The 23,560-nt window shown below is 53.6% G+C and overlaps 2 protein-coding genes across 2 annotated transcripts; both read left to right on the forward strand.

Moving 5' to 3' along the window:
- The first annotated feature begins 14,156 nt into the window (after positions 1 to 14,156).
- LOC120697096 (protein trichome birefringence-like 25) lies at positions 14,157 to 19,001 on the forward strand. Its single transcript, XM_039980232.1, has 3 exons — positions 14,157 to 14,505; positions 16,870 to 17,147; positions 17,702 to 19,001. The coding sequence occupies exons 1-3, from the start codon at positions 14,316 to 14,318 to the stop codon at positions 18,482 to 18,484; spliced, it is 1,251 nt and encodes a 416-aa protein (XP_039836166.1). The 5' UTR covers positions 14,157 to 14,315; the 3' UTR covers positions 18,485 to 19,001.
- A 2,803-nt stretch (positions 19,002 to 21,804) lies between these two features.
- LOC120697097 (hydroquinone glucosyltransferase-like) lies at positions 21,805 to 23,515 on the forward strand. The gene has a single exon (XM_039980233.1). It carries the CDS (start codon positions 21,963 to 21,965, stop codon positions 23,367 to 23,369), a length of 1,407 nt encoding a protein of 468 aa, XP_039836167.1. The 5' UTR covers positions 21,805 to 21,962; the 3' UTR covers positions 23,370 to 23,515.
- Positions 23,516 to 23,560: the final 45 nt, after the last annotated feature.

A 23,560-nucleotide genomic window follows, 5' to 3' on the forward strand; every position in this document is an offset into this window, starting at 1 on the left:
TGATAGGGTCCGAGGGCTCGATGCTCTCCCTCGATGGGATCCCCCTTCTAGGCACCCTCGACTAGCCTTGAACACTGCGTAGGACGTCTCGAACTCCGCGTTCGAGGGTAGCTTGTATGGCACATCCATGCAGTCCCTGACTCTGGCGATCTGGGGCGTCTGTCGAACCCTCGACGGGCCAGGCTTCGAACCCCTGATCAGTAAGGCCTCGGAATAATGTTTCCTCGAGGGCGAAAAGCCCCCGAAAGGAATATTCTGTCACGGTTCGCAAGCGGTGCGGAGTCGCTAGTCATGTGCGCGTGTCTTCCGCTGGTCATGGGCGACGTGGCCCAATTCGTGCGGTGCGGTGCGGGCGCGCCTTTTCAGAGGGCTACCTCGGGTAGACGAAGCGGCATGGGCGGCGGCTGACGGATGGAACAGCGCAACAGTCGCGCCGTGCCTGTCGATTACCGCGCCGTAATTATTGCTGAGTGCGCGCATGGGAGACTCCGCGGTTGTGGGACCCATCCGTCAGCGACGGCAAAATCTACCACATTGAATGCGGCGGATTCGGGCCGTGGCGGCGTATCCGCGCGCCGTGGTGGAATAAAAGCGAGAGAGGGGGACTGTTTGGGCTCACCTGGCCATTTGCCTTCGTCTCCCTTGCCTTCTTCTTCTCCCCTGCATCCTGAGCTCGCGGCCAAGAGCGAGAGGAAGAACAAGGAGAGAGCGAGAGCGTACCTTAGGCACCACAAAGCTTGTCTTCCCACACCTCCCCGTAGTTCGAAGCCATGTCGGATATCCGGGAGCCAGTGCCGTGGGGGAAGTCCACCGCCACGGAGGCAGTTCTGGAGCAGCTGGCGGCTGACCGGCTGCTACCAATGAACATCAGCCCGGAGCGGCCGGCGTGGATTGCCCCACGGCAGAGGAGACCGAGCCGAATCCCCCTGAAGGCTACGTCATGAGCCTCGTGCGTCTGCACGAGCGGGGATTTGGCATCCCCGTCAGCAGGTTCATGCGGGCGTTGTGCGAGCACTACGGAGCAGAGCTGCACAACTTCGGCCCCAATTCCATCTCGCAGGCGGCGGTCTTCGTCGCCGTTTGCGAGGGATACTTGGGGATCGAAGCCCACTGGGATCTGTGGATCCACCTCTTCCGCGGCGAGCTCTTCATCGAGAACGTGCGGGGGTAGCCGAAGTGGTTCGCGCGCGCTGGAGGCCTGATGCTCCATCTGAGCCCGAGCCGAAAGAACTTGTACATCCCGAACAAGATGACCACCAACAACGCCGGGTGGACTCGTGGGTGGTTCTACCTGTACAACTTCGGCAACAAGCTCCCGGCCTTCACCAACAAGGTTCTTCGGGAGAGACCAGCCAAGTGAGACTGGGGGGTGTCGCCCCCAGCGCACCAAGCCAGGCTCGAGGTCCTCACCGAGGCGCTGGTGCACCTGGTGAGGAAGGGGTTGACGGCAGCTGCCGTCATCGCAAACTTCCACCGGCAGAGGGTGATTCCTCTGACGGAGAGAAGCCTGCCGATCTTCGGCCTCACCCCCGGGGTTCCGGCCTCGGGGTCGAGGACGTTGATGGTACTACTCCCTCGAGGCATCGCTGCCCGGAGGGCAAGGAATGCGGTGGCGGAGTTCCCCAACGACACAAACGATCTCTGGGAGATCAAGATGCGCCCCGAGCCGGGGTTCCTTTCATTGGTAAGTCTTTGATTTCGATCCGTTGTCGATTCGTTATTCCATTCTCCCTCCCGCTTCCTGACTTCGATTTAATTGCGTCTTGCAGGGGGTGAGCCGCATGTGCCACCCCTCGAGGCCTCCGATCCCGGAGGAACGTGAGGTCAACCGCCTTCACACAGAGGCGGTGAAGAGGCAGAAGGAAGCGGCGGAGTCTGCCGCTGAGAGGAAAAGGAAGAGGAAAGCAAAGCATGATAAGGCATGCAAAATCACTCGCGCGGAGTCCACGGACGAGGAGGAGGATGCCTCGGATGCCGAGGCCCACCTTTCGGGTGGTGGCGAGGCGGCAACAGGTGTGGATTCCCCGCCGGTCTATCAAGAGGCCGGCGATGAGGACGCGCCAACGACACCGCAAGAGGCGAGGCCCGCACCAGGGTCTTTGGCGGACCCGCCCCTCGTGGGGACGGTGCGAAGGTCACCCACGCCGGCGGCGGGACGAGGGTCACCCACGCCGGTAGTGGGTGGAGGATCGTCTGCGCCCGCGACAGAGCGGAGGTCGCCCCTGCCAGCGACGGGTGAGGGGGTCCCCTCGCCCACGATGTCGACGGGCGGCGATGGGTCCGCAGTGAGCACGGAGACATTCGCGCAGACGGCCTCGAGGCCTCAGCCAGCTCCGAGGGTGACACCCTCGGATTAGGCATCGAGGGGCGTCGGTGTGCCGCGGGCCCGAAGGAGCGGCACGGGCAAACGCAGCATGAGTGCCCGGTCTGGGTAAGTGTCTCTGGTTTTATTTGTTGTGTTCATTTGATCGCATCCCCAATCATGTTAACCTCAGCCTTCCTTCCCCGATTTCCAGCTCCGGGGCCGTTGCCAAGGATGCAGCCCCGCTCGCGCCGACCAAAGCCCTCAACACCAGGGCGCGAGCCACGCCGCACTCGGCGCCGCAGCCCCCGCTCATTGTGGATATCGTGGCGGAGGCTGCGAAGCTGCAAGAGGCGATGGCTCGTGGGGCCCAGGCGGCCCAACAGGCTCGAGCGCCGGAGAACGGGGGAGACGCCGGCCAGAGCGGAGCTGAAGCAGCCGTTCCGGCTGACACCGTGGGGGAGGCCGGCCGGGGCGGCGTAGATGACACCGCCCGGCCGGACGTCGAAGTTGGGACCGGTCAGGGCGACACGGATAGCGCCGCCCGGCTGGTCGCAGAGGAAGAAACTGGTGGGGATGCGCAGGAGTGCTCCGCCAGCCAAGCAGAGGTGGAGACCCTCGTCCCCGAGCCCCCGAGGGCTGGGGTCGAGGGAGTCGCAGAGGAGGAGGAGTTGGCGCCGAGGGCGCCGGTGGTGGAGGAAGCCCGCATCTCGTGGCCTGCAGAGGCCCGGGACGAGGGTGCCGTTGCGGCGGTGACGGCGCAGGCGGCGATGGAAAGCACGATCCCGGTGGTGCAGCTGCCAGACAGCAGCGAGGAGTTCAGGGATTCGAGGGACATCGACCCCGCTGCTGTGGCAAGCACGGCCGACAAGATCGCCGAGTTCACGTCGGCCTGCGCGGAGGTGCTCGAAGAGGGGACGTCCGAGGGGCCCCATCACGGGGCAATTATCCAGTCCGGGGTCCCCCCGGAGTTTCTCCGCGATGAGCGAGAGGAGGAGGCCATCTGGCAGGCGCAGATCGAGGCATGTTCTCATATTCAGAACCACCACGATCGCGCCCTGGAGCTCCATCGGACGACAGATTACCAGATCAGCCAGGTAAGCGACTCCTCCCCGAGAATCGTTCGTATTTTGGTCCTGATTTTGTTTGTTTTACCCACGCCTTTCCTCTTGCAGCAGCTGAGGAACATCTCGCGCAAGAAAAGCACCGAGATGACCCGGCTGTACTCCCAGATACGCTGGCTGGGGCAGCACAACGCTGGCCTGGTGCTCCAGTGTCGATGCCAACACAAAGATGATGAATCTGGAGGCGCGTCGGCAGGCGCTGGAGGAGGAGTTGGCATGGACTGCCGGCGAGCGTGATGTCCAAAGGGCTGCAGCAGAGCAGAAGGCTCAGGAAGCCGCCGAGCTGCAGCGCACCAGGACGGCATTTGAGCTGAAGGAAGCCAAACTCCAGCGCAAGGAGGCTGAGCTGCAAGACAAGGAGGCCGAGCTCCAGCGCAAGAAGGCAACCGTCGCCACGCTCACCGGGACCCTCGAGGAGAAGGGCAAAGCCCTCGAGGAAAGGGAGGAGGCCCTCCGGAATGTGGAAGCTGCCCTCAAGGAGAAGGAGAACTCCTTGTCTTCCCTCGAGGAGGCCGCCCGAGTCCAGCGGGAAGAGGCGCAGAAGAGCATCGCAGGTGAGTGCTCGAAATTTCGATGTTGTTGGGTTCTAGTCGTTCGTAGCTTATCCTCGTTTCTTTGATCAGAGCTGAGGCAGTGAGTGGCAGATGAGACTGCGGCAAAGGAGGCGGTCAACACCGTGCTCATGGCGGCGCAAGCGGAGTACGCTGACCTGGAGCGAACCGCCGTGAGCACGTGCCAGGAGCTCGAGGGGGAGGGCGCCATCTCTGGTACCTCGGTGATCAGGCGCCTGCGAGCGCTAGGTGGCCGAATCACCGAGCATGCCAAGAGCACCTTCCGTCTCAGTGTCCAGCGAGCCCTCAGCGAGCCCTCGCCATGGCCTCGATGCATTACATCATGGATGTCCAAAGGGTGTCGTCGGGGTACGTCGTTACCAACGACGCCGATGCGGATGCTGCGTCAGCTATCATGGACGATGCTGACGCAGCCGCGGAGGAGTTCGCCACTGCCTTATCCGAGAAGCTCGAAGCTGACATCCCCCCGATAGCCGAGTTCGATGCTATTGCAGATCCACAGAGGGGGGATGATAACCTATAGATAGACTGGGCCTCGAAGCCCATGTAATGAATTAGTATTTGTTGTAATCGCACTTTGTATTTATGAATATAGAAATTCATTAATGTTAAATCGACAGTGTGGCCCATCGAGGCCTTGTGCATTCGAGCCCGCGTTTTCTTTACTCGACTTCCGTGTTCTCGTACGCGACTTAGGTAAACTTCTGTGAGGAATTTAGCATTCATAAGCGACGTAGGCGTGGGGTGGTGAGGGGGGTGCCGTATCCCGGAGGCGTAGGTGGCCCCACGACTCGGCCGGCCCCGTACCGTAGTTGCTTATGCCTCGCGTCTGTTTTTCCCAAGTGTACGAGAAGCTTAGAGACAGGACGGAAATTTTTCGAAAAAACATTGGCGATTTTTGAGGACATTCGGGGGTTCCCCCCGTAGTAGCTCCCGAGGGAGGCTTGGCTTTGCCGAAAGTAAAGCCAAGCGTACCTCAGTGTTCGTGTGCATCCGAGCTCTCGAGGGTCCGGAAGGTTCCCAAAAAATAAACAAGTAAAGCGTACTTCTTTATTATTTCGGGAAATTGGAAATGCGAGTACAAACGATGTACAAATAGCTCGGAATTCTAAGGATAGAAGCGACGTAGCTGCTGTATGTTCCAAGCATTGGTGAAGACTTCACCGTTTTCGTTCGCCAGCTTGTATGTGCCGGGCTTGAGCACTTCGGCGACAATGTATGGGCCTTCCCATGGTGGTGATGAAGACTTCACCGTTTTCGTTCGCCGGCTTGTTTGTGCCGGGCTTGAGCACTTCGGTGACGATGTATGGGCCTTCCCACGGTGGTGAAAGCTTGTGGCGGCCCCTGTTGTCCTGTCGGAACCTCAGCACCAAGTCCCCTTTGTTGAGGAGTCCCCTTTGTTGAGGTCTCGGCGCTGGACTCTCTGCGCTTGATATCTTCATAAAGACTGCTGGTAGCGCACAGAGTGCAGGAGTGCCACGTCTCGAGCCTCATCCACTTGATCCAGCGAGTCCTCGCGGGCTCGCTGGTTCTGCTGCTCTTGATAGGCCATGAGCCTTGGCGACCCGTACTCCAAGTCCGTGGGGAGTATGGCCTCAACGCCATAGACGAGGAAGAATGGGGTAAAGCCCGTGGCTCTGCTTGGGGTCGTCCTCAGGCTCCAAATGACCGAGGGTAGCTCTGTGAGCCACCTCCGGCCAAACTTGTTCAGCATGTTGAACATCCTTGGTTTTAGTCCTTGGAGGATCATGCCATTAGCACGCTCCACTTGCCCGTTCGTCTGTGGGTGCGCCACAGCCGACCAGTCCACACGTATGTGGAAACTATCGCAGAACGCCAAGAACTTCTTGTCTGTGAACTGGGTGCTGTTATCGGTGATGATCAAGTTCGGGACCCCAAACCTAAAGACGATGTCGGTAAAGAACAGAACTGCTTGCTCGGATTTAATCTTGCCGATGGGTCGAGCCTCGATCCACTTGGAGAATTTGTCGACTGCCACCAGCAAGTGGGTGAAGCCCCCGGGCGCCTTCTACAGCGGATCGACGAGGTCCAGTCCCCACACGGCAAATGGCCACGTGATGGGGATGGTCTGCAGAGCATGGGCCGGGAGGTGTGTTTTTCGAGCGTAGAACTGGCAACCCTCGCAGGTCCGCACGACGTCAGTGGCGTCGGCGACCGCGGTGGGCCAGTAAAAACCTTGCCGAAACGCGTTACCCACGAGGGTACGTGGCGCGGCATGGTGGCCGCAGATGCCAGCGTGGATGTCATGGATCAGCTCCCTGCCCTCGGGGGTGGGGATGCATCGCTGCAAGATGCCTGAGGGACTGCGCTTGTATAGCTCATGGTCGATTAGGATGAAGGACTTGGCCCGCCTAGCGAGGCGCCACGCCTGAGCGCGGTTCGAGGGTAGGACCCCTCGAATCATCCAGTCAAGGTACTGGGTGCGCCAATCTTGCGAAGTGGGGGCCTCGTCGACTTCCATTGCTTCGGCCTCGTCCGCGGAGGAGGTCCCGAAGTCAATGTCCATGGGCTCGGCCTCGCCCGCCGGAGGGCCCGGCGATCGAGGGGCCTGGCTCCGCCGGATCCTTGAATTCGACGGAGGGCTTGGTGACGTCGCGAGCGAAGATGTTCGGGGGGAGGGTGGTCCGCCCCGATGCAATCTTGGCTAGTTCGTCGGCATCCTCATTGTACTTGCGCGGGACATGATTGACTTCTAGGCCGTCGAATTTGTCCTCGAGGCGGCGCACTGCTTTGCAGTATGCCTACATCTTCGAGTCGTGGCAGCTAGACTCCTTCATCACTTGGTTGATGACGAGTTGAGAGTCACCACGCACGTCAAGGCGTTTGACGCTGAGCTCGATGGCGATGCGGAGGCCACCGAGGAGGGCCTCGTACTCCGCCATATTGTTAGACGCAGGAAAGTGCAAGCGTATCACATACCGCATGTGGTCTTCGAGGGGTGAGATGAAGAGGAGGCCGGCACCGGCGCCGGTTTTCATCACTGACCCATCGAAGAACATGGTCTAGCATTCAGCATGGATTTGTGGTGGGGGTAGCTGAGTGTCCGTCCACTCAGCCATGAAGTCAGCCAAGACTTGGGACTTGATCGCTTTGCGGGAGGGCGTAGGTGAGAGTTTCTCCCATAAGCTCCATGGACCATTTGGCAATTCTACCCTCAGCTTCCCTGTTGCGGACTATCTCTCCCAAAGGGAAAGACGAGACCACGGTGACGGGATGGGCCTCAAAGTAGTGGCGTAGCTTGCGCCGTGCCAAAACCACCGCGTACAACAGCTTCTGAATCTGTGGATAGCGTGCCTTAGTTTCAGACAACACCTCGTCGACGTAGTACACTGGCCGTTGGATAGGCAGAGCATGGCACTCCTCTTGTCTTTCGACAACGACCACCGCGCTGACCACTTGGGTCGTCGCGGCTACGTACAGTCAGAGGGGCTCGCCATCCGCGGGTGGCATGAGAATGGGGGCGTGAGTGAGCGATGCCTTCAGCCTGTCGAGGGCTTCTTGGGCTTCGGGGGTCCACGTGAAGCGCTCAGTTTTCCTCAGGAGTCGATACAGGGGTAAGCCTTTCTTGCCGAGACGCGAGATGAATCGGCTAAGGGACGCTAGGCATCCCATGACCCTCTGTACCCCCTTTAGGTCTCGGATCGGTCCCATCTGAGTGATGGCCGAGACTTTGTCAGGGTTGGGTTCGATGCCCCGCTGGGAGACAATGAAGCCTAAGAGCATGCCTCGAGGAACTCCGAACACACACTTCTCGGGGTTGAGTTTTACCCCTTTGGCCCTTAGACAATCGAATGCGATCCTGAGATCAGCAACCAGGTCGTCCGCCTTCCTGGATTTAACAATGATGTCGTCAACATATGCCTCTACGTTCCGCCCAAGATGGTTCCCGAAAACGTGGAGCATACACAGCTGATATGTAGCTCCGGCATTTCTGAGGCCAAAGGGCATCGTAACGTAGCAGTACATGCCGAAAGGTGTGATGAAAGAAGTCACCAGCTGGTCGGACTCTCTCATCTTAATTTGGTGGTAACCGGAGTAAGCATCAAGAAAGGATAAAAGTTCACATCCCGCAGTTGAATCTACGATTTGATCAATGCGTGGTAAAGGAAAGGGAACCTTCGGACATGCTTTATTTAAACTGGTATAGTCTACGCACATCCGCCAACTCCCATTATTTTTCTTTACTAATACAGGATTAGCTAGCCACTCGGGATGGAATACTTCCTTGATGAATCTGGCCGCCAGAAATTTCTGCAGCACCTCGCCGATCGCCCGGCGCTTGAGCTCGTCGAAACGTCGTAGGCGCTGCTTCACCGGCTCGGAGATGGGTCGGATATCTAGGGAGTGCTCGGTGACCTCCCTCGGTATGCCAGGCATGTCCGAGGGGCTCCATGCGAAGATGTCTGCGTTGGCACGGAGAAAGTCGACGAGCACCACTTCCTGTTTGCTGTCGAGGGTGGCGCTGACCTGCAACGCCTTGTCGTCGGAGTGATTCGGGTCGAGGGGCACCTTCTTGATACCCTCGGCGGGTTCGAAGCTTCCCGCGTGTCGGTGCGTGGAGTCCAAGGCCTCGCCTGCCATTTTGTCGAGGGTGGCTGCGAGGGCCTCGTCCTCTGCTTGAGCCTCCGCGTGCTCAATGCACTCGACATCGCACTCGTAGGCATGCTCGAACGAAGAGCCGACGGTGATGACACCCTTTGAACCCGGCATCTTCAGCTTGAGGTAGGGGTAGTTAGGGATGGCCATGAACTTGGCGTAGCAGGGACGACCAAGGATGGTATGATAGGATCCCCGAAACCCCACCACCTCAAAGGTGAGTACTTCCTTGCGGAAGTTGGCTGCCGTACCGAAGCAGACAGGCAGATCGATCTGGCCAAGGGGTTGGACTCGCTTCCCCAGCGCTACGCCATGAAATAAAGACTTGCTGGGGCGAAGCTTGTTCAATCCAATCCCCATGAGCTCCAAGGTGTGGGCGTACATGATGTTGAGGCTGCTCCCTCCGTCCATGAGCACCTTGGAGAAGCGGGTGTTGCCGATGATGGGGTCGACAACAAGCGGGTACCGTCTCGGGTACGGGACGTAGTCGGGGTGGTCCTCGCGGCCAAAGGAAATGGTATCCTTTGACCAGTCGAGGTAGGACGGTGTGGCCTTGGTGACGAAGAAGACTTCCCGGCGCTCACGCTTGCGCTGCCGAGAGGTCATGTTCGTCGTTGACCCTCCAAAGATGAAGAAGGCGTTCTCCACCGGGGGGGCTCGTCATCTCCACCTTTGTCGCCAGCATCCTTCTTCTTGTCCTCGTCGCGATGCGCGATGCGGTTGTAGTACTTCTTGAGCATTTCACACTGCTCGAGGGTGTGGTTGACCGAGCCCTTGTGGTAAGGGCACGATTTCTTCAGCATGTCATCGAATAGGCCGCCTCCACCTCGAGGGGGACCTCGAGGTCCTTTGCGGTCCTGGGCGGCGACAAAGGCCTCGTCGGAGTCTTCCGCCTGCCCCGGTCCACGCTGGATTGGTGGGGCCTGCTTCTTTCCTTTCTCCCACGCTTTTGCTTCTTGGCGGGGGCGTGGGTCTTGAGGTTGCCGCCCTCCGCGGGCGCATCTTCCTTACGCTTGTTCGGCTTGTCGTCGAAAATGGCACCAACAGCCTCCTCACCGGCGGCGTAGTTGGTGGCAGCGTCGAACAACTCATTGGTGTTGGCGGGATGACTTCGCGCAAGCTCGTGCACCAGGTTCCTGCACATCGTACCCTCAAGGAAAGCATTGATGACCTCGATGTGGGTGACACTGGGGAGCTCGGTGCATTGCTTGGAGAAGCGCCACACGTAGTCGCGCAGGGACTCATTGGGCTTCTGGCGACACCCTTTGAGGTCCCAGGAGTTCCCAGGGCGCACGTATGTGCCCTGGAAGTTGCCCACGAAGATCTGGACCAAGTCGGCCCAGTTGTGGATCTGGTCTGCGGGCAAGTGCTCGAGCCACGTTCGTGTGGCGTCAGCAAGATGAAAGGGGAGGTTGCGGATGATGACCGCGTCTTCCGTCGCACCGCCCAGCTGGCACGCTAGGCGGTAGTCATTGAGCCAGACTGCGGAATCAATCTCGCCCGAGTACTTGACGAGGGTGGTGGGTTGTCGGAAGCGCGGGGGAAAAGAAGCAGTAAGAATCTCCCGGCTGAACACCCAGGTGCCCGGAGGCTCTGGTGACTCACCCCTGTCGTGCTCGGGGTCAAAGCGTCCACCCCGCCGAGGGGTGTACTTCCTGCCGTTGATGATGTAGCGGGCGTCGCCAACGCCGGCATGCCCACGCGCATCGTGGAGTCGCTCCCTTGCGGGAGCCTTTTCGATGCGGTCGTGCACCGAGGGTGCCTTCGCGTGGTGCGCTACGGCTGCCTTTCCTTTTCCCCCTGGAGGAGTGTGCACCGAGGCCTCGTGGTCCTGACGTGCAGTCCCAGCGGGCTGCTTCGGGGCCATCGAGCGCATGCGAGACGCAGAGCTCTCGGCTTGCTGCACAGCAGCTTGCTCGATGAGCGCCTGTGCCTCGCGGCGTAGGTTGTGACCTGAAGTCATCGATGGCTCGGGCATCGCTTGGAATAGGTAGGCCGCAGCGACGAGTTTTTCGCCGACTGTTTTCAATTCCGGAGGTTTGTCGACGTTGTCATTGACTAGGATCCACTCCCGGGCAACGCGTCCCGCCGCCTGGGCATGTGCACCACTCACGGTACGCTGCTTCTCGAGTGCGGTGCGCAGCTCCTGGGTCTGCCGACGCTGCTCGTCGAGCTTGGCTTGAAGCTCCTTGAGCTGCGCCAGCTGTGCTTGCCACGCCGCCGAGCTTGACGAAGAAGAAGGGGCCGCAGGCGGCACCACCGGTTGGTTCACCTGCGCGTCTGCCCCGCCGTTCCCGTCATCACCCGGAGCGTTGTCGTCTTGCCCATCCGCAAGCTGGACCATGAAGCACTCCCGGGTGGGATCGTAATCCCCCTCACTGGAGTCCTCAGAGCAGGTGAGGCAGTAGGCCGTCGCTAGCTGGAACGAGCGGAAAGCGCCGGGGTCGCGGACCCCGGAGTAGTCCTCGGCCTTCTCGGCCTCCTCGGCCATGAAATTGTCCATGAAGAAGTTGACGTCGTCGGCGATCGAGCTCGCCATGTCGGGTTAGGAGTCGTTAGGAGATGATGCGATGAGGCTGCGGATCGACAGGAGATGATGACCCGGCAGGTCCTCGTACTCGGCGAAGTTAGTGCTGGACGAAGAAGCGTAGGACGCAGCGTTGCGCATCCCAATGGGGAAGGGCGATGCCGCAGTCGCGCCCCCCTGGGAGGCACTAGAGCTGCAGTCGATGATGATGCCGGTGCTGCCGGCGCCGAAGCACGTGATGACGAAGCGGTGGCCCGTCGGCCGCGACGCTGAGCCGCGACATGGCAACCTCAACCCACGTAGGGGAGGTGAGCCGTGCCGCCCGGCACCGCTCTGCACGCGCTTGTCGCGAATGCTGGCCCGAATGCCTGTTGCGCCGGGCTGGTGAAGCCGGAATGTTCGAGTTGCGTCTGGGCGAGAGGAGCTCCATGAGGTAACAGTTACCGGTTGCTCTGAACTCGAGACTCCCGAACCAGATCATGTATCCCGCTGGGAGTGGATCAGAGATGCCCATGGGGTATGGGTTGGAACTGCTCGCCATCCCTGGAGATCAAATGGGAACAAAAGAGAAAATGTCACGCAGCGAGCCCCTACCTGGCGCGCCAACTGTCGGTGTCCTGACCCGGGGGTCCGGATCCCAACTAGTAATGCTGCACGTTTCCTCGTCCCAGATGTTGACGCAAGAGGCAACACAGTAACGCACGGGTTTATCCTGGTTCCGGCCGCGGGGCCGTACGTCCCGCAAGGGGGTGTGCGAGGGCACTGTATTATCTTGCACCGGATGTGCCTGTAGTAGGAGGTACAGGCGTGGCGAGAGAGGGAGGGAAGCTCCCAGGTCTCTACTAGGGGAGGAGTCGATTGAGGCGAGTGCCAATATCGAGTGCTGAGCGTTGTGCTTGTGTGATGGTGATCGCGACGTTGTCCTTAAAGGAAGCCCGTCTCCTCCTTTTATAGTCACAAGGAGGGACGGTATACATGCGCAAGGGAACGTAGAAGTCGTCGTTTTCCCCCGAATCGCGGGGATGCAGTGGTCGAATAATGTAGGAAGTACACTGCGGGGCATGGCGTTGGGAGTGGCAGTCGTCCTGGATATCGTCCTTGATCATGCGGAGATCGCACCGGCGTCCTGCCAACCTCAGCAGGCGGCGTGGTCGTCGTTGTAGGGTGTACAGTCCTCCAGATGTGGCGTGGTGGCGTTCCGTGGGCCCTGCAGGTCAGGGTCTTGCGTGCACCGGCGGTAACGGGGCACGTGGCGATCCCGGACCCCCCTGGACAAAGTGCTGGCGTGCGCACTAAGGAGGTCCGAGGGTCGCGTGGAGGTCTCGGACCCCTCGAGGGGGGGAGGTCCGGGCCTCCGGCTGCTAGTGCTGTGTGCCCCTCCTTGAAGGGCACGTGGCAATGCCGGACCCCTTCCCGAGCAGGGGGCGGGTCCGGGGCCATACGTGTGATGAGGTGGAGTCCGGACAGCCGGAGTTGGCAGAATAGTAACGGGAACTGTGCCGAGCGCGCCTCGTCCCGCGTCGCAGGTCCCACAGTGTTGCCACAGCGTCCGGGATGGCGGAGCAGTGACCGGAGTTGGCGGACGGGACTCCGATCACAGCCACTGTGGGGAATGGCGGCCTGACGCCATCTGTCCTGGGCGCTGTGGAGGAGTGGTTGGCACTTAATGGCTCCGTATGACGGGCGAGTGAGCGGCAAGGCCGTTTGTCCTTTACGCCGAGGGGTGGCCTCGAGCGAGGCGGAGATGAGTTGCCTGCTCGAGGGTAGCTTCGCTACCCTCGAGCGAGGCGGAGATGATTCGCCCTGCTCGAGGGTAGGTTCGCTACCCTCAAGCGAGGCGGAGATGTGGGGCGCAGTCGAGGGTCTCGATGGGAGTCCTCGAGCGAGGCAGAAATCGCCCCGCGGGTCTGAGGGGGGATGTGAATGGGCCGCATGGTAGGCTTCTTTGAGTCATTTCCTTTCTTCCAGATTGGAAGGAGGCCGTGTGCCTTCGTGGGCCCAGTTGCCTAATGTGTGTTTTGCGTTTTTAGGGTGATTTTAGTACCCCGATTAGGGTGTCCCTAATCGTGGTACCTGACACAATGTAAGAAACTGACACAGTTTCCATAACACAAGAAATCATCTATAGAAACTACTTCCATAGTGAAGGTGTCTTTGAGTAATAACTATTTTTTCTTTCTCTCTCCCAACTCTATCTTTCTTCGTCCAATGGTAATGCGGACCCTCTAATAACTAATGGTTTCTCTCCAATGACGATTTTATGATTTTTTGGTGCATTAGGTCAAGAGAAGACTTAGACTTAGTTTCTTCCTCAGAAAATCGTTTTTAGTATTTTTGCTCTCTTTCTTCATTAATTATGTTGCCATATCAACATTTTACCTACATGGCAAGTTATTTAATAGGGATAGAAATGAATTTCAGTTTATCACTCTCCTCCATATTAGAATATTAATATTTTTAGTAGACTTGATCTCCAGCATCAAATGAGTGTAAGTGAACAAATGCCCAACAACAAAGATACTCCTACTGAATGATGGCTATATTTGGTTAGCACCTTGAAATTTTTTTTCATAAAAAAACGAATGTATGTATGGAATACTAAACAAAGTTTATTTACGAAATTTTTTCACGATAAGTGTAATTTTTCGAGACAAATCTAATGAGCCAAGTTCCACCATAATTGGCTACAGTGATGCTACATTAACCACCCTTAATCATCTTCTAATCATGGGGTTAAAGATCTTATTAGCTATAAGACATGTTACAATACTATAATTATGGAAATTATTTTATAATTAGATTTCATTTAATACTCTAATCAGTGGTCAAAGAAATAAAAAGTTTTTCCCAAAACCAAATATGGCCGATGTCTATTAGCAAAAATAAATATTTAAGAATGCCCTCCAGCAAAAAGTTGCCCTGGTGCACCGACTACACCAGTCAAACGGTTCCACCCAACGCGAGATTATCGCCGACTTCACGTTGCAAACCAACGTCTCGTCGACATCATCAGCAGACACGTCGCCGTCTCTCCCATAAGGCTCGGTCGCCGTCGGTCGCTCTCGCCTCTTGCTGCCTCCCCACCCTCCCATCCCAGTCCCCCACTCGCTCTCTCTCTCTCTCGAGCCCCTCTGCTCCATAGCGCTCCGCTGTCCGCGCCGTCGCGCTGGTTCATGGGTTCGAGCCCGATGTGGTGGTCGGCGTCGCCGCCGTCGCCGTGGGGCCGCGGCGCGGGGAAATGGTGGGCGCTGGGAGGGCCGCTGGCGGTGAAGGCCGTCGGGTTCCTGCTCCTCGCCGGCCTCTTGTTCCGGGTTCTCTGCTCCTTCCCGTCCTCCCGGGCGCCAGCGCTGCAGATCGCCGAAGGTGCGGGATTTACTCCCCGGCTGTTTAAGGGTTGCTAGTTGTTACCCTGACGTGCAATCTTAGGGTTTAACACCTTTGGTGAACTTGGGAGTTGGGATTGCGGGATTTGCGGTCTTTGATCATGTATTTCTGAATCTGGATGTCGTTTCCAAAAAAAAAAAGGAATCTTGGTGGCTATTTTCTTGGGGTTTTATGCTAACGTAGCAATGTCCTGAAGTTGCTGAAGAAAAGAAATTGGGTCTTTATTTGGGGGATCAAATTATTAGCTGAAGAGTTTATTGTAGATTGATCCCCATTTCATCGGTGATGTGAATTGTTATGTACCGCAATTTGTTAGGAAATGTCAAAAGGCTGGAGCTGTTAGTCTGCTGTTTGGGTACTCTTATGTTCTTCGCTACTGTAAATCTGAATATTTTCCCTTTGCTAACTCAGAATGGAAATTTGAAATAGTAGGATTTAGTGGAGATCTCGGTGCTGCCCGTACCTTTTCAAGAGCATGATTTCAGGCGCTTCTAGTGGGAAAAGCACAAAAAACTGAGCTGTTCCTAGAAAGGGAGTGGAGTGGTTTGGCAATTTGACCTCAATTCTCGATGAAGTGTTCTTTATTCTCTGTACGTTGACAAAGCTACCACCTGGCCACCTGTGGATCATAGATATGAGTTAAAATAGTTCTTTGATCGTTCGAGAACTAGGAGCTGCATTTGTTTGTCCTGCCTATGCATTTCTCGATTCCAATTGATTCCTGACAAGTGTGGTGCTCCCCCATCTATTTCCTCAAAAAAAAAGGGTGTTTAGTGTTCATGTAGGTAGATTTAGCTCTTGCTTTAGTAATTGGATAAAAGAAGAAACAGAAGGAAGCAGTGCATTTTGGTCTTTACCAAGATTTTAGTTAATACTGCCATCTTTACCAAGATTTTAGTTAATACTGCCAATGATTTTTTGCTGAACACTTTCTTTATGGGTGTAGTCATATGAAGTTCAAAATGCATCTAAAATGATTCACTTTAAATATATTGAATTTACTAATTAAAAGTGTCTGGTGATTCTTGAGTTTTTGTTTTATTTTATTTAAAAAAAAGAGAGAAAGGAAGGATGCCGGAGCTCTACTTTTCATTAACATGAAAAAAAAGAAAAGAAGATAACATGGATTAGTAAAAATAGTACAAAAGGCCAGAAGAACAATATTGGCTGATTGCTGTGGCTGATTGACGAACAGAGAGAGCTATTGTGTCTCTACTACTTCAAGCAGTCCTTTTGTCTGACATCCTCCATCAGGTGGTCTGCAACTCTGCATTGGTGGCACTTCTCAACACCCTTATCCAGTGTTATTTTCCAATTGTTTGCATGCTATTTGGTTCTATCGCATTGCCAATTTGAAGAGGCTCCCTGATACATCTCTTGGTGCCTTGTTTTGTTGCCCAATTCATGCACATGGCACGTCAACAACCTATGGAGGCATAAAAGAGCATCATGTCAGTCTTGCCAGTAGGCACATTGGATCATCAGTCCCTGGGTTTCCTGTGATCCGTCCATTAGAATGCTTCACCTGCTCGTCTAGGTTCTGTATCGCTTGTTTACATTTTTGCAATCATGATAAATGAGAATTGAGGACAGCGACCAAGTTAACTATAGTTGCTGTACAAGCATGGCACCATAGATGTTATTTGTCTTGTTAAACTTTCATAAGTTAGGTCATTGCTGTTCGACCTACTGTGCTGAGAGACTGTAATAATTTTAGCCTGTGTGCATGCTTGGAGAGACTGGGATGATCTTATTCCATTGTGCTTGTGCATTAAAAACATGGGACCGACTATATTAGTTGAATATCCTTATTTCCATTGAAACATTTTAGCATCATGACTCGTGAGTTCCAGAGGGAGGGGGGGTGTTCACTGTTATCAACTTTTGCCTGTGAAAATGAGGTTGAGCTTTATAAACTGCCAATATTATAGGCTATGGACAAGCACCCTCTAGTCACAACTCACATGTTTCATTTTGTAGATTGACATGGTTTTGAAATCTAAATTTTTACATGTGATTTTGGAGTCCTAATAAAGTTTCCATAATGTGAAAGTATTTTTACAATTCAATTTGTCGGTCTATCTTTTTTATATTCCCATACAGTGGTGAAGGACAATTTTATACAAATTGTTGTTGATCTATATTTAAGTAGTTCAACTGAATGCTTTCTAGGATGGCATTTTATTTGTAACTGAATGTAGTATGTTATACCCGTTATATATTACAAGTACAGGGTTACCAAGTTTTAGAACCATGAAAGGAGAAGCAATATGAGTAAACTTAAATGTTTTATTCATTGTTGTTCTTGTTTCTAGTATCTTATGTGAGGTGTTACGTGTGTAGGAAAATGTAATCTTTTCAATGGGGAATGGATACCAGACCCCTCTGGCCCAGCCTATACGAATGCAAGCTGTCGATTTATTGATGATCATCAGAACTGCATGATGAATGGTAGACCTGATAAGGGATATCTCCATTGGAAGTGGAAACCTTATGGATGTGATCTTCCACCATTTAACGCTGTCAGATTTCTAGATTCAATGAGAAACAAAGCTTGGGGCCTGATTGGTGACTCCATTCTTCGTAACCAAGTCCAGTCATTGTTATGCCTTCTATCTAAGGTATAAATGCTACCAACTTTACTTTCTCATTCTCAAATGATGTAGTACCTGACCATTCATTGACCATAATGTTCCTCGATATATGTACTATATGTCTATGTTTGAATGTGATGGGAACTTGCACAAAAGTTCACTTTTTTCCCTTCCGAAGCTGCACTCTGAATTATTAGATATTAATGTTTTTTTAAGGCTACCAGATATGGTATTTAGCTTGATATCAAGTACTCACGAGACACTATAAAGTAAAGGTCTTGTTGCTACATTTTTACTGGAATAGTGGGAACTCATTTGTTCATTAATCTATGAATACTGCTTGTCATGCTCCTTCGCAGTGTTGCCAAAATTGGGTCTATTCACTTCTTGCTGCTGGGTTTTGCTATTTTAATTCCTTACCTGATAGAATATGGTGCTGTGAGGGAAATTCCCTAATGCTCTAATCTATCTTCCATAAGGAAAATTTATGGGATTGTTTTAGTTTTTCTTTTTCTTTTTCTTTTGGCTGTTCACCTGCAGTGCTATATTATGCTCAGGAGATCTGCTTGCTGTTTGTTTAGGCTGAAGAACCTGTTGAGGTTTACCATGATAAGGAATACAAAAACAGGAGATGGCACTTCCGATCCTACAACTTCACAGTGTCACTCGTCTGGGCTCCTTTCCTCATCAAATCTGATGTTTTTGAGAATGAGAATGGTGTATCTACCTCTGAAGTCCAGCTCCACCTTGACATACTTGATGCTAGCTGGACAAGTCAGTATGAGAGTTTTGATTATATTATTATTTCCGGTGGACAGTGGTTTCTTAAGACAGCAGTCTACTGGGAGAATGGTGCAGTGGTGGGCTGTCATTATTGTCAAAACAAGAACCTGATTGAACTTGGCTTTGAGCACCTGTATCATAAGACTCTGCAAAAGGTTTTCAGCTTCATCATTTCAGCAAAACACAAGCCAGTTATATTCTTCAGGACCTGGTCGCCAGATCACTTCGAGAACGGTGAGTGGTACAATGGAGGATCTTGTAATAGGGTGGCGCCATACAAGAAGAGAGAGTACCAGGAGGGGTACAATGAACGTGTCATGAGGGGAATCGAACTTAAAGAGTTTAACAAGGCTGAAGCTGCATTGAGGGGTTCCGGCGATGTGGAGAGACTGAAGCTCATGGATACTTACAGCCTCTCTTACTTGAGACCAGACGGCCATGTTGGGCCTTACCGAACACCTTATCCATTCACAAAGGACAGCAAGAATGCTGTATCCGTTCAGAACGATTGTTTGCACTGGTGTGTGCCTGGGCCTATTGATGCGTGGAATGATCTTGTTATGAAGATGGCACTGGATTGATGAACTGTCTGGATTTAGATGGTGTGCTCTTCGGTCATAATACCACGTTGTAGAGTTTACTGGATGCAGAATCAGGTTCCCGCCAGCAGTGGTACATCACAGCAGCAAAGTGGAGAGGACAAGGCAGTAAATTGCTTATACTGGTAAAAGTGTGTATGTTTTTTGGTTTAAAGATGCTGGGTTAGTAGCAACAAATAGCCAAGTGGTTAACCCAGTATATGCTTAATTGCGATCTGCAAGATGTGTATTTTGTTTCCATGTTGTAAATTGGGCTTCTGCTGCCGGTTATTTTCAGTGGCCTGATGGAAGTAACCCTTGTTGAACTGGTGGTGCTACTGCTGTTCATGCATGGGCACGCGCCTGTGAGTATCACAAAGTCTGACATCCCAGATGCTACCCTGCAGGCTGCCTTTTCATGCCTACCGACTATCCTGTAATCCGCCCTTCAGGCTTCAGTGTTTCAGCTCCACACGTCGGTCTTTCAGAAACATGCTAATAAAAGAAATTCGATCTTAAATTTATCAAGTGTTTACTGTCGCTGGCAAAAACTTAGCAATAATATAAAAGAGCATGTTCTGGCATGCAACAGTTAACCAGAAACATCCTTTCAGTTCATACTAGCAATTTCAGAAACACAAGGTTTTTTTCCCCGTCAATCCATCATAACAAGTTAACGACGACAATATAATTGTCGCATAACATTAACAACTTTCCGTCTTTTTTCCTCCTTGTTCGTTCAGCTAAAAAAAGTAAAGAAATCAATCAACCCGAGACGAAGAACGTAGGACTAGAAGAAGCGCCACTTGCTGGTGGTGGTGTTGAGTTCCTTGATCCGGTCCTCGAGCTCCCGGATGCGCGCGTCCCTGTCCTCCTGCGCGTCCAGCGCGCGCCGGAGCTCCTCCACCTGCGCCTCGTGCCGCTCCGCCGCCGCCCGCAGCTCCGCCTCCGCCGCGTCGGCGCGCGCCTCCGCCTCCCGCCGCTCCGCCTCGGCCGCCTCCCGCGCGGCGCCCGCCTCCGCCAGCGCGCGCTCCAGCGCCCGCACCTCCGCCGTCAGGTTCCTGACCTCCTTCTCCGCTGCCGCGGCCGCCCAGTAGTCGAGCAGCCTGCGGTGCAGCGCCGCCGCCTTGCTCCCCTCCCCCTTCTCCGCGTCCGCCGCCGGGTCGTCCGCGCTGGCTGCGTGTGCGTGGACGCCGAGGACGGCCAGCACCGACGACCAACACGACGCCATGGCTGGTCCTCTCTTCTTCGCCGACTTGCACGCCGGCCGGCCGGCGACGCCTAGAACGGAAACTAGCTGCGTGTTACCGTGCACACACTGCAGGGGCTCCATGATCGAGTATTATACCGGGAATACGATTACACACACAAACAGGGTGGAGTTCGAATTCTAACGCTGAGTTCCATACGAAATACGTTCGACGAGCAATGAGGAGTCCTCGCAACTACTACAAGCTCCTATTACAACTCAGAGACGTGGTGGGCCGTTTTTTGTTTTGTTTTTTAGGAAAGTCACCGTGGGCCGGTTCTAAGTTTTGGACGGGACGGCTGGCCCACTTAATGCCTGGCTGTCATCATCGGTCAGCCCATTGGGCCTATGAAGCAAAAAAATTTTGAAGAAATTGAAGCAATTTTTATTTTCCTTTCTTTTTTGCTGCTATAAGACACATTCGAAGCTTCAGTAACTGCAGATTAATATTAGTTAAATTAAAGTTGAATAATAAGCATCAGCGGAGCACTTGTGCAGCAGCTTGTTGCAAGCAGCGGCCGTCCGTCGTCGACGCCCATTTTGACTGCGCAGTATAAATTTCGAACTACGTCGATCTCCAAGCTTGAATGCTCGTGAGAGCTGGAGGAATCCAATTCCGCAACCGCTCGCCAGAGCTGATGCTGGCGAACGATGCGCGCCCCGCGCCCGACGCTCTCCACTCAACGCCGGGTCATCCTTTCGATCATTATCACCAGAGCGTGTGTGGCTAGCATTATCTGGGTAGCTACAACCACTAGTTATACATCTAATCAAATTCATATGTTTAAAACGTTTATCTAGAAAGAGTTATGCAAAAAGTTTTGTGCGAAGAAGTTTTATGTATAAATCAATCCTGAGGTGATTATTTGTTATTTATAAAAATTGAATTAGAACAATTATACATAAAATTTTAATTATAATTTTATTTGTAAATTTTTTTAGCACTATATTTTCTGTGAAACTTGTTATTAAAGGTTATCACTAAGAAGTTATTCAGAAAAATTGTAAGGATAAATTATGCATCAAAAAATTGTTCAAAACTTCTCTAATAACAATTTTACTAGAAATATACCATAAAATTTTTTGAATATAAAAATTATACACAAAAGTTATATGTACAACTTTATAACTTTCTAAAAAAGAAAAATTACGGAAAATAAAACCTTCCAAAAAAGGAAAGTTCGGAGCCGTCGGGGAATCACTCGCTCGATGAGTCTCCTGGCGAGCGCTCGCGAATTAGAAATTCCCAGCACGTAATAATTGCATGAGTGACGCAGGCAGTGATGCAAACATCACTACGACTTATCAGGCGAGATCAACAAACGGGGCCGCTAATTTGCGGTCGCCTGGAAGTTCGGCTCTGTACGGTCGATATATCCCAGCACACGTGATTCAAGCACAGGTGATTTATACAAATAAAAAAGTTAACCAAATTTATACAAACAATTCTGAACAAAACTTTGAGAAATAGATTCGAAAGAAAAAACTCTAAACAGAAAGATTCTGTAAAAGTTTGGGCAAGAATATTTTGAGATCGACAAATTTTGGAGAGAAAAGTCGTGGTGCAAAATTTTTGTACAAGAAAAAAATTGGGAGCCAAAAAAGTCCAAGCAAAAAATTCTGAGATAGAGAAATTGGAGATAAATGTTTTCACAAAAAATTTCAAGATAAAAAATTAAAGAAACAAAAAATTTGAAGACAAAAATTAGAATACATTAAAGTTTGGACTAGAATATTTTGAGATCCATAAATTTTGAAGATAAAAGTCGTGGTGCAAAATTTTTGTACAAGAAAAAATTTGGGGGCTAAAAAAGTCGAAGCAAAAGATTCTGAGATGGAGAAATTGGAGATAAATATTCTGACACAAAATTTCGAGATAAAAAAAATTCAAAAGAAAAAAACGTTGAAGATTAAAATTATAAACATAAAAGTTAGAAAAGAGAATGTGAAAATTGAAACTAGGAAAGGCAGGGTATATGTGAAGAGGGCGGCCCACTAGCCCCCACGTGCGCGGGCAGAGCGTCGACCGCCGCAAAAACAGCATCGGGTCAACAAACTTCGTCGTCTTGTGCACAGAAAACTACGTACTGCTACAGGAGCTGACGATTCGCCGAGCCCGGCCTTCTCGATCGGCTTCAAGAAGCCAAGAAGAAGAGCAACTGCGCGAGCACTCCACTCCAAGCTCTCGCCGCGCACTCGCCCTGCGGTGGCGCACCTCACCGCCTGCGCGCCATGGCGCGGCCGCGCGTGCTGCTCCTGTGCAGCCCGTGCATGGGCCACCTCATCCCCTTCGTGGAGCTCGCGCGCCGCCTCGCGACCGACCACGGCCTCGCCGCCACGCTCCTCTTCGCCTCGGCCACGTCCCCGCCCTCGGACCAGTACCTCGCCGTGGCCGCCGCCGCCCCCGACGCCGTCGACCTCGTCGCGCTGCCCGCGCCGCCGCCGGAGGACGCGCTCCCGCCCTCCGCGCGCGAGCGCGCCGAGCACGCCGTCGCCTCCAACGTCCCGCGCATCCGGGAGCTGGCGCGCGCGCTGGCCGCCGACGCGGACGCGCCCCTCGCCGCGCTCGTGGTGGACATGATCGGCGTGCGGGCGCGCGGCGTCGCGGCGGAGATGGGCGTGCCGCTCTACATGTTCTTCACCTCGCCGTGGACGACGCTGTCCCTGCTGCTCCACCTCCCCGGGATCGACGCCGCGCGCGCCGGGGAGCACCGCGACGCCGCCGAGCCGATCCGTCTTCCTGGCTGCGTGCCCATCCACGCTCACGAGCTGCCGGCCTCCATGCTCGCCGACCGGAGCAGCAGCATGTACGCCGGATTTGTGTCCATGGCCAAGGCTATGAAACAAGTCGACGGCATTCTTGTCAACACCTCCCGCGAGATCGAGCCCGCGGCGGGCGACGGCATGGACGGTCTGGAGCTACCGGTCCACCCGGTCGGACCACTGGTCTGGACCAGACCGGTCGGCGACCACGGGTGCATCAGATGGCTAGACCAGCAGCCACGTGGATCCGTGGTCTACGTGTCATTTGGCAGCGGTGGCACGCTTACATGGCAGCAGACGGCTGAGCTGGCGCTTGGGCTGGAGCTCAGCCAGTGTAGATTCATTTGGGCTGTCAAGAGACCACATCAAAGTTTGGCGAATGGAGCATTCTTCGGGACTCAGAACGGTAAGGAGGACACTTCATTGGATTTCTTGCCCGAGGGATTCATGGAGATGACTAGAGGGTTGGGGTTAGTGACGAACTCTTGGGCCCCACAAACAGCTATACTAGGGCATCCGTCGGTCGGGTGCTTCGTGACGCACTGCGGGTGGAACTCGATATTGGAGAGTGTTATCAATGGTGTGCCCATGGTAGCGTGGCCACTGTACGCTGAGCAAAATACGAATGCTGCGATGATGGAGGTCCAGGTAGGGGTGGCGGTCCGAGCCAAGATCGGTGTCGATCGATTCATAAGCAAAGAAGAGGTTGCGAGTGCAATTCGACGTGCGATGGTGGGGGAGGAAGCTAAAAGGATGAGAAAGCGAGCGAGTGAACTTAGAGACAAATCGGTGCATGATTTGAGCAAGGATGGTGGTTCAACTCGTGCTTTGGCGCAGATTGCAGATGTGTGGAAATGCTCTAGTAGTAGGAAATGATGAAAATTGGATCATTATTTGGCATTCCTGTTATCGGTGGTGATGTTCTTTTTTGTTTTTTTTTGGTCTGGATGATGTATCTCATTGAAATCAAGCTACCGGATATTTCAGACAACGCTGCAAAAGATGAGTAGTCTTTTTTCTTAGTCGAGTTCTTATAATGTGCTGAAGTAATACATTAGAGCTAGTGA

The sequence above is a fragment of the Panicum virgatum genome, chromosome 3K (genome assembly GCF_016808335.1).
Source record: "Panicum virgatum strain AP13 chromosome 3K, P.virgatum_v5, whole genome shotgun sequence".
Taxonomy (NCBI): Eukaryota; Viridiplantae; Streptophyta; class Magnoliopsida; order Poales; family Poaceae; genus Panicum; species Panicum virgatum.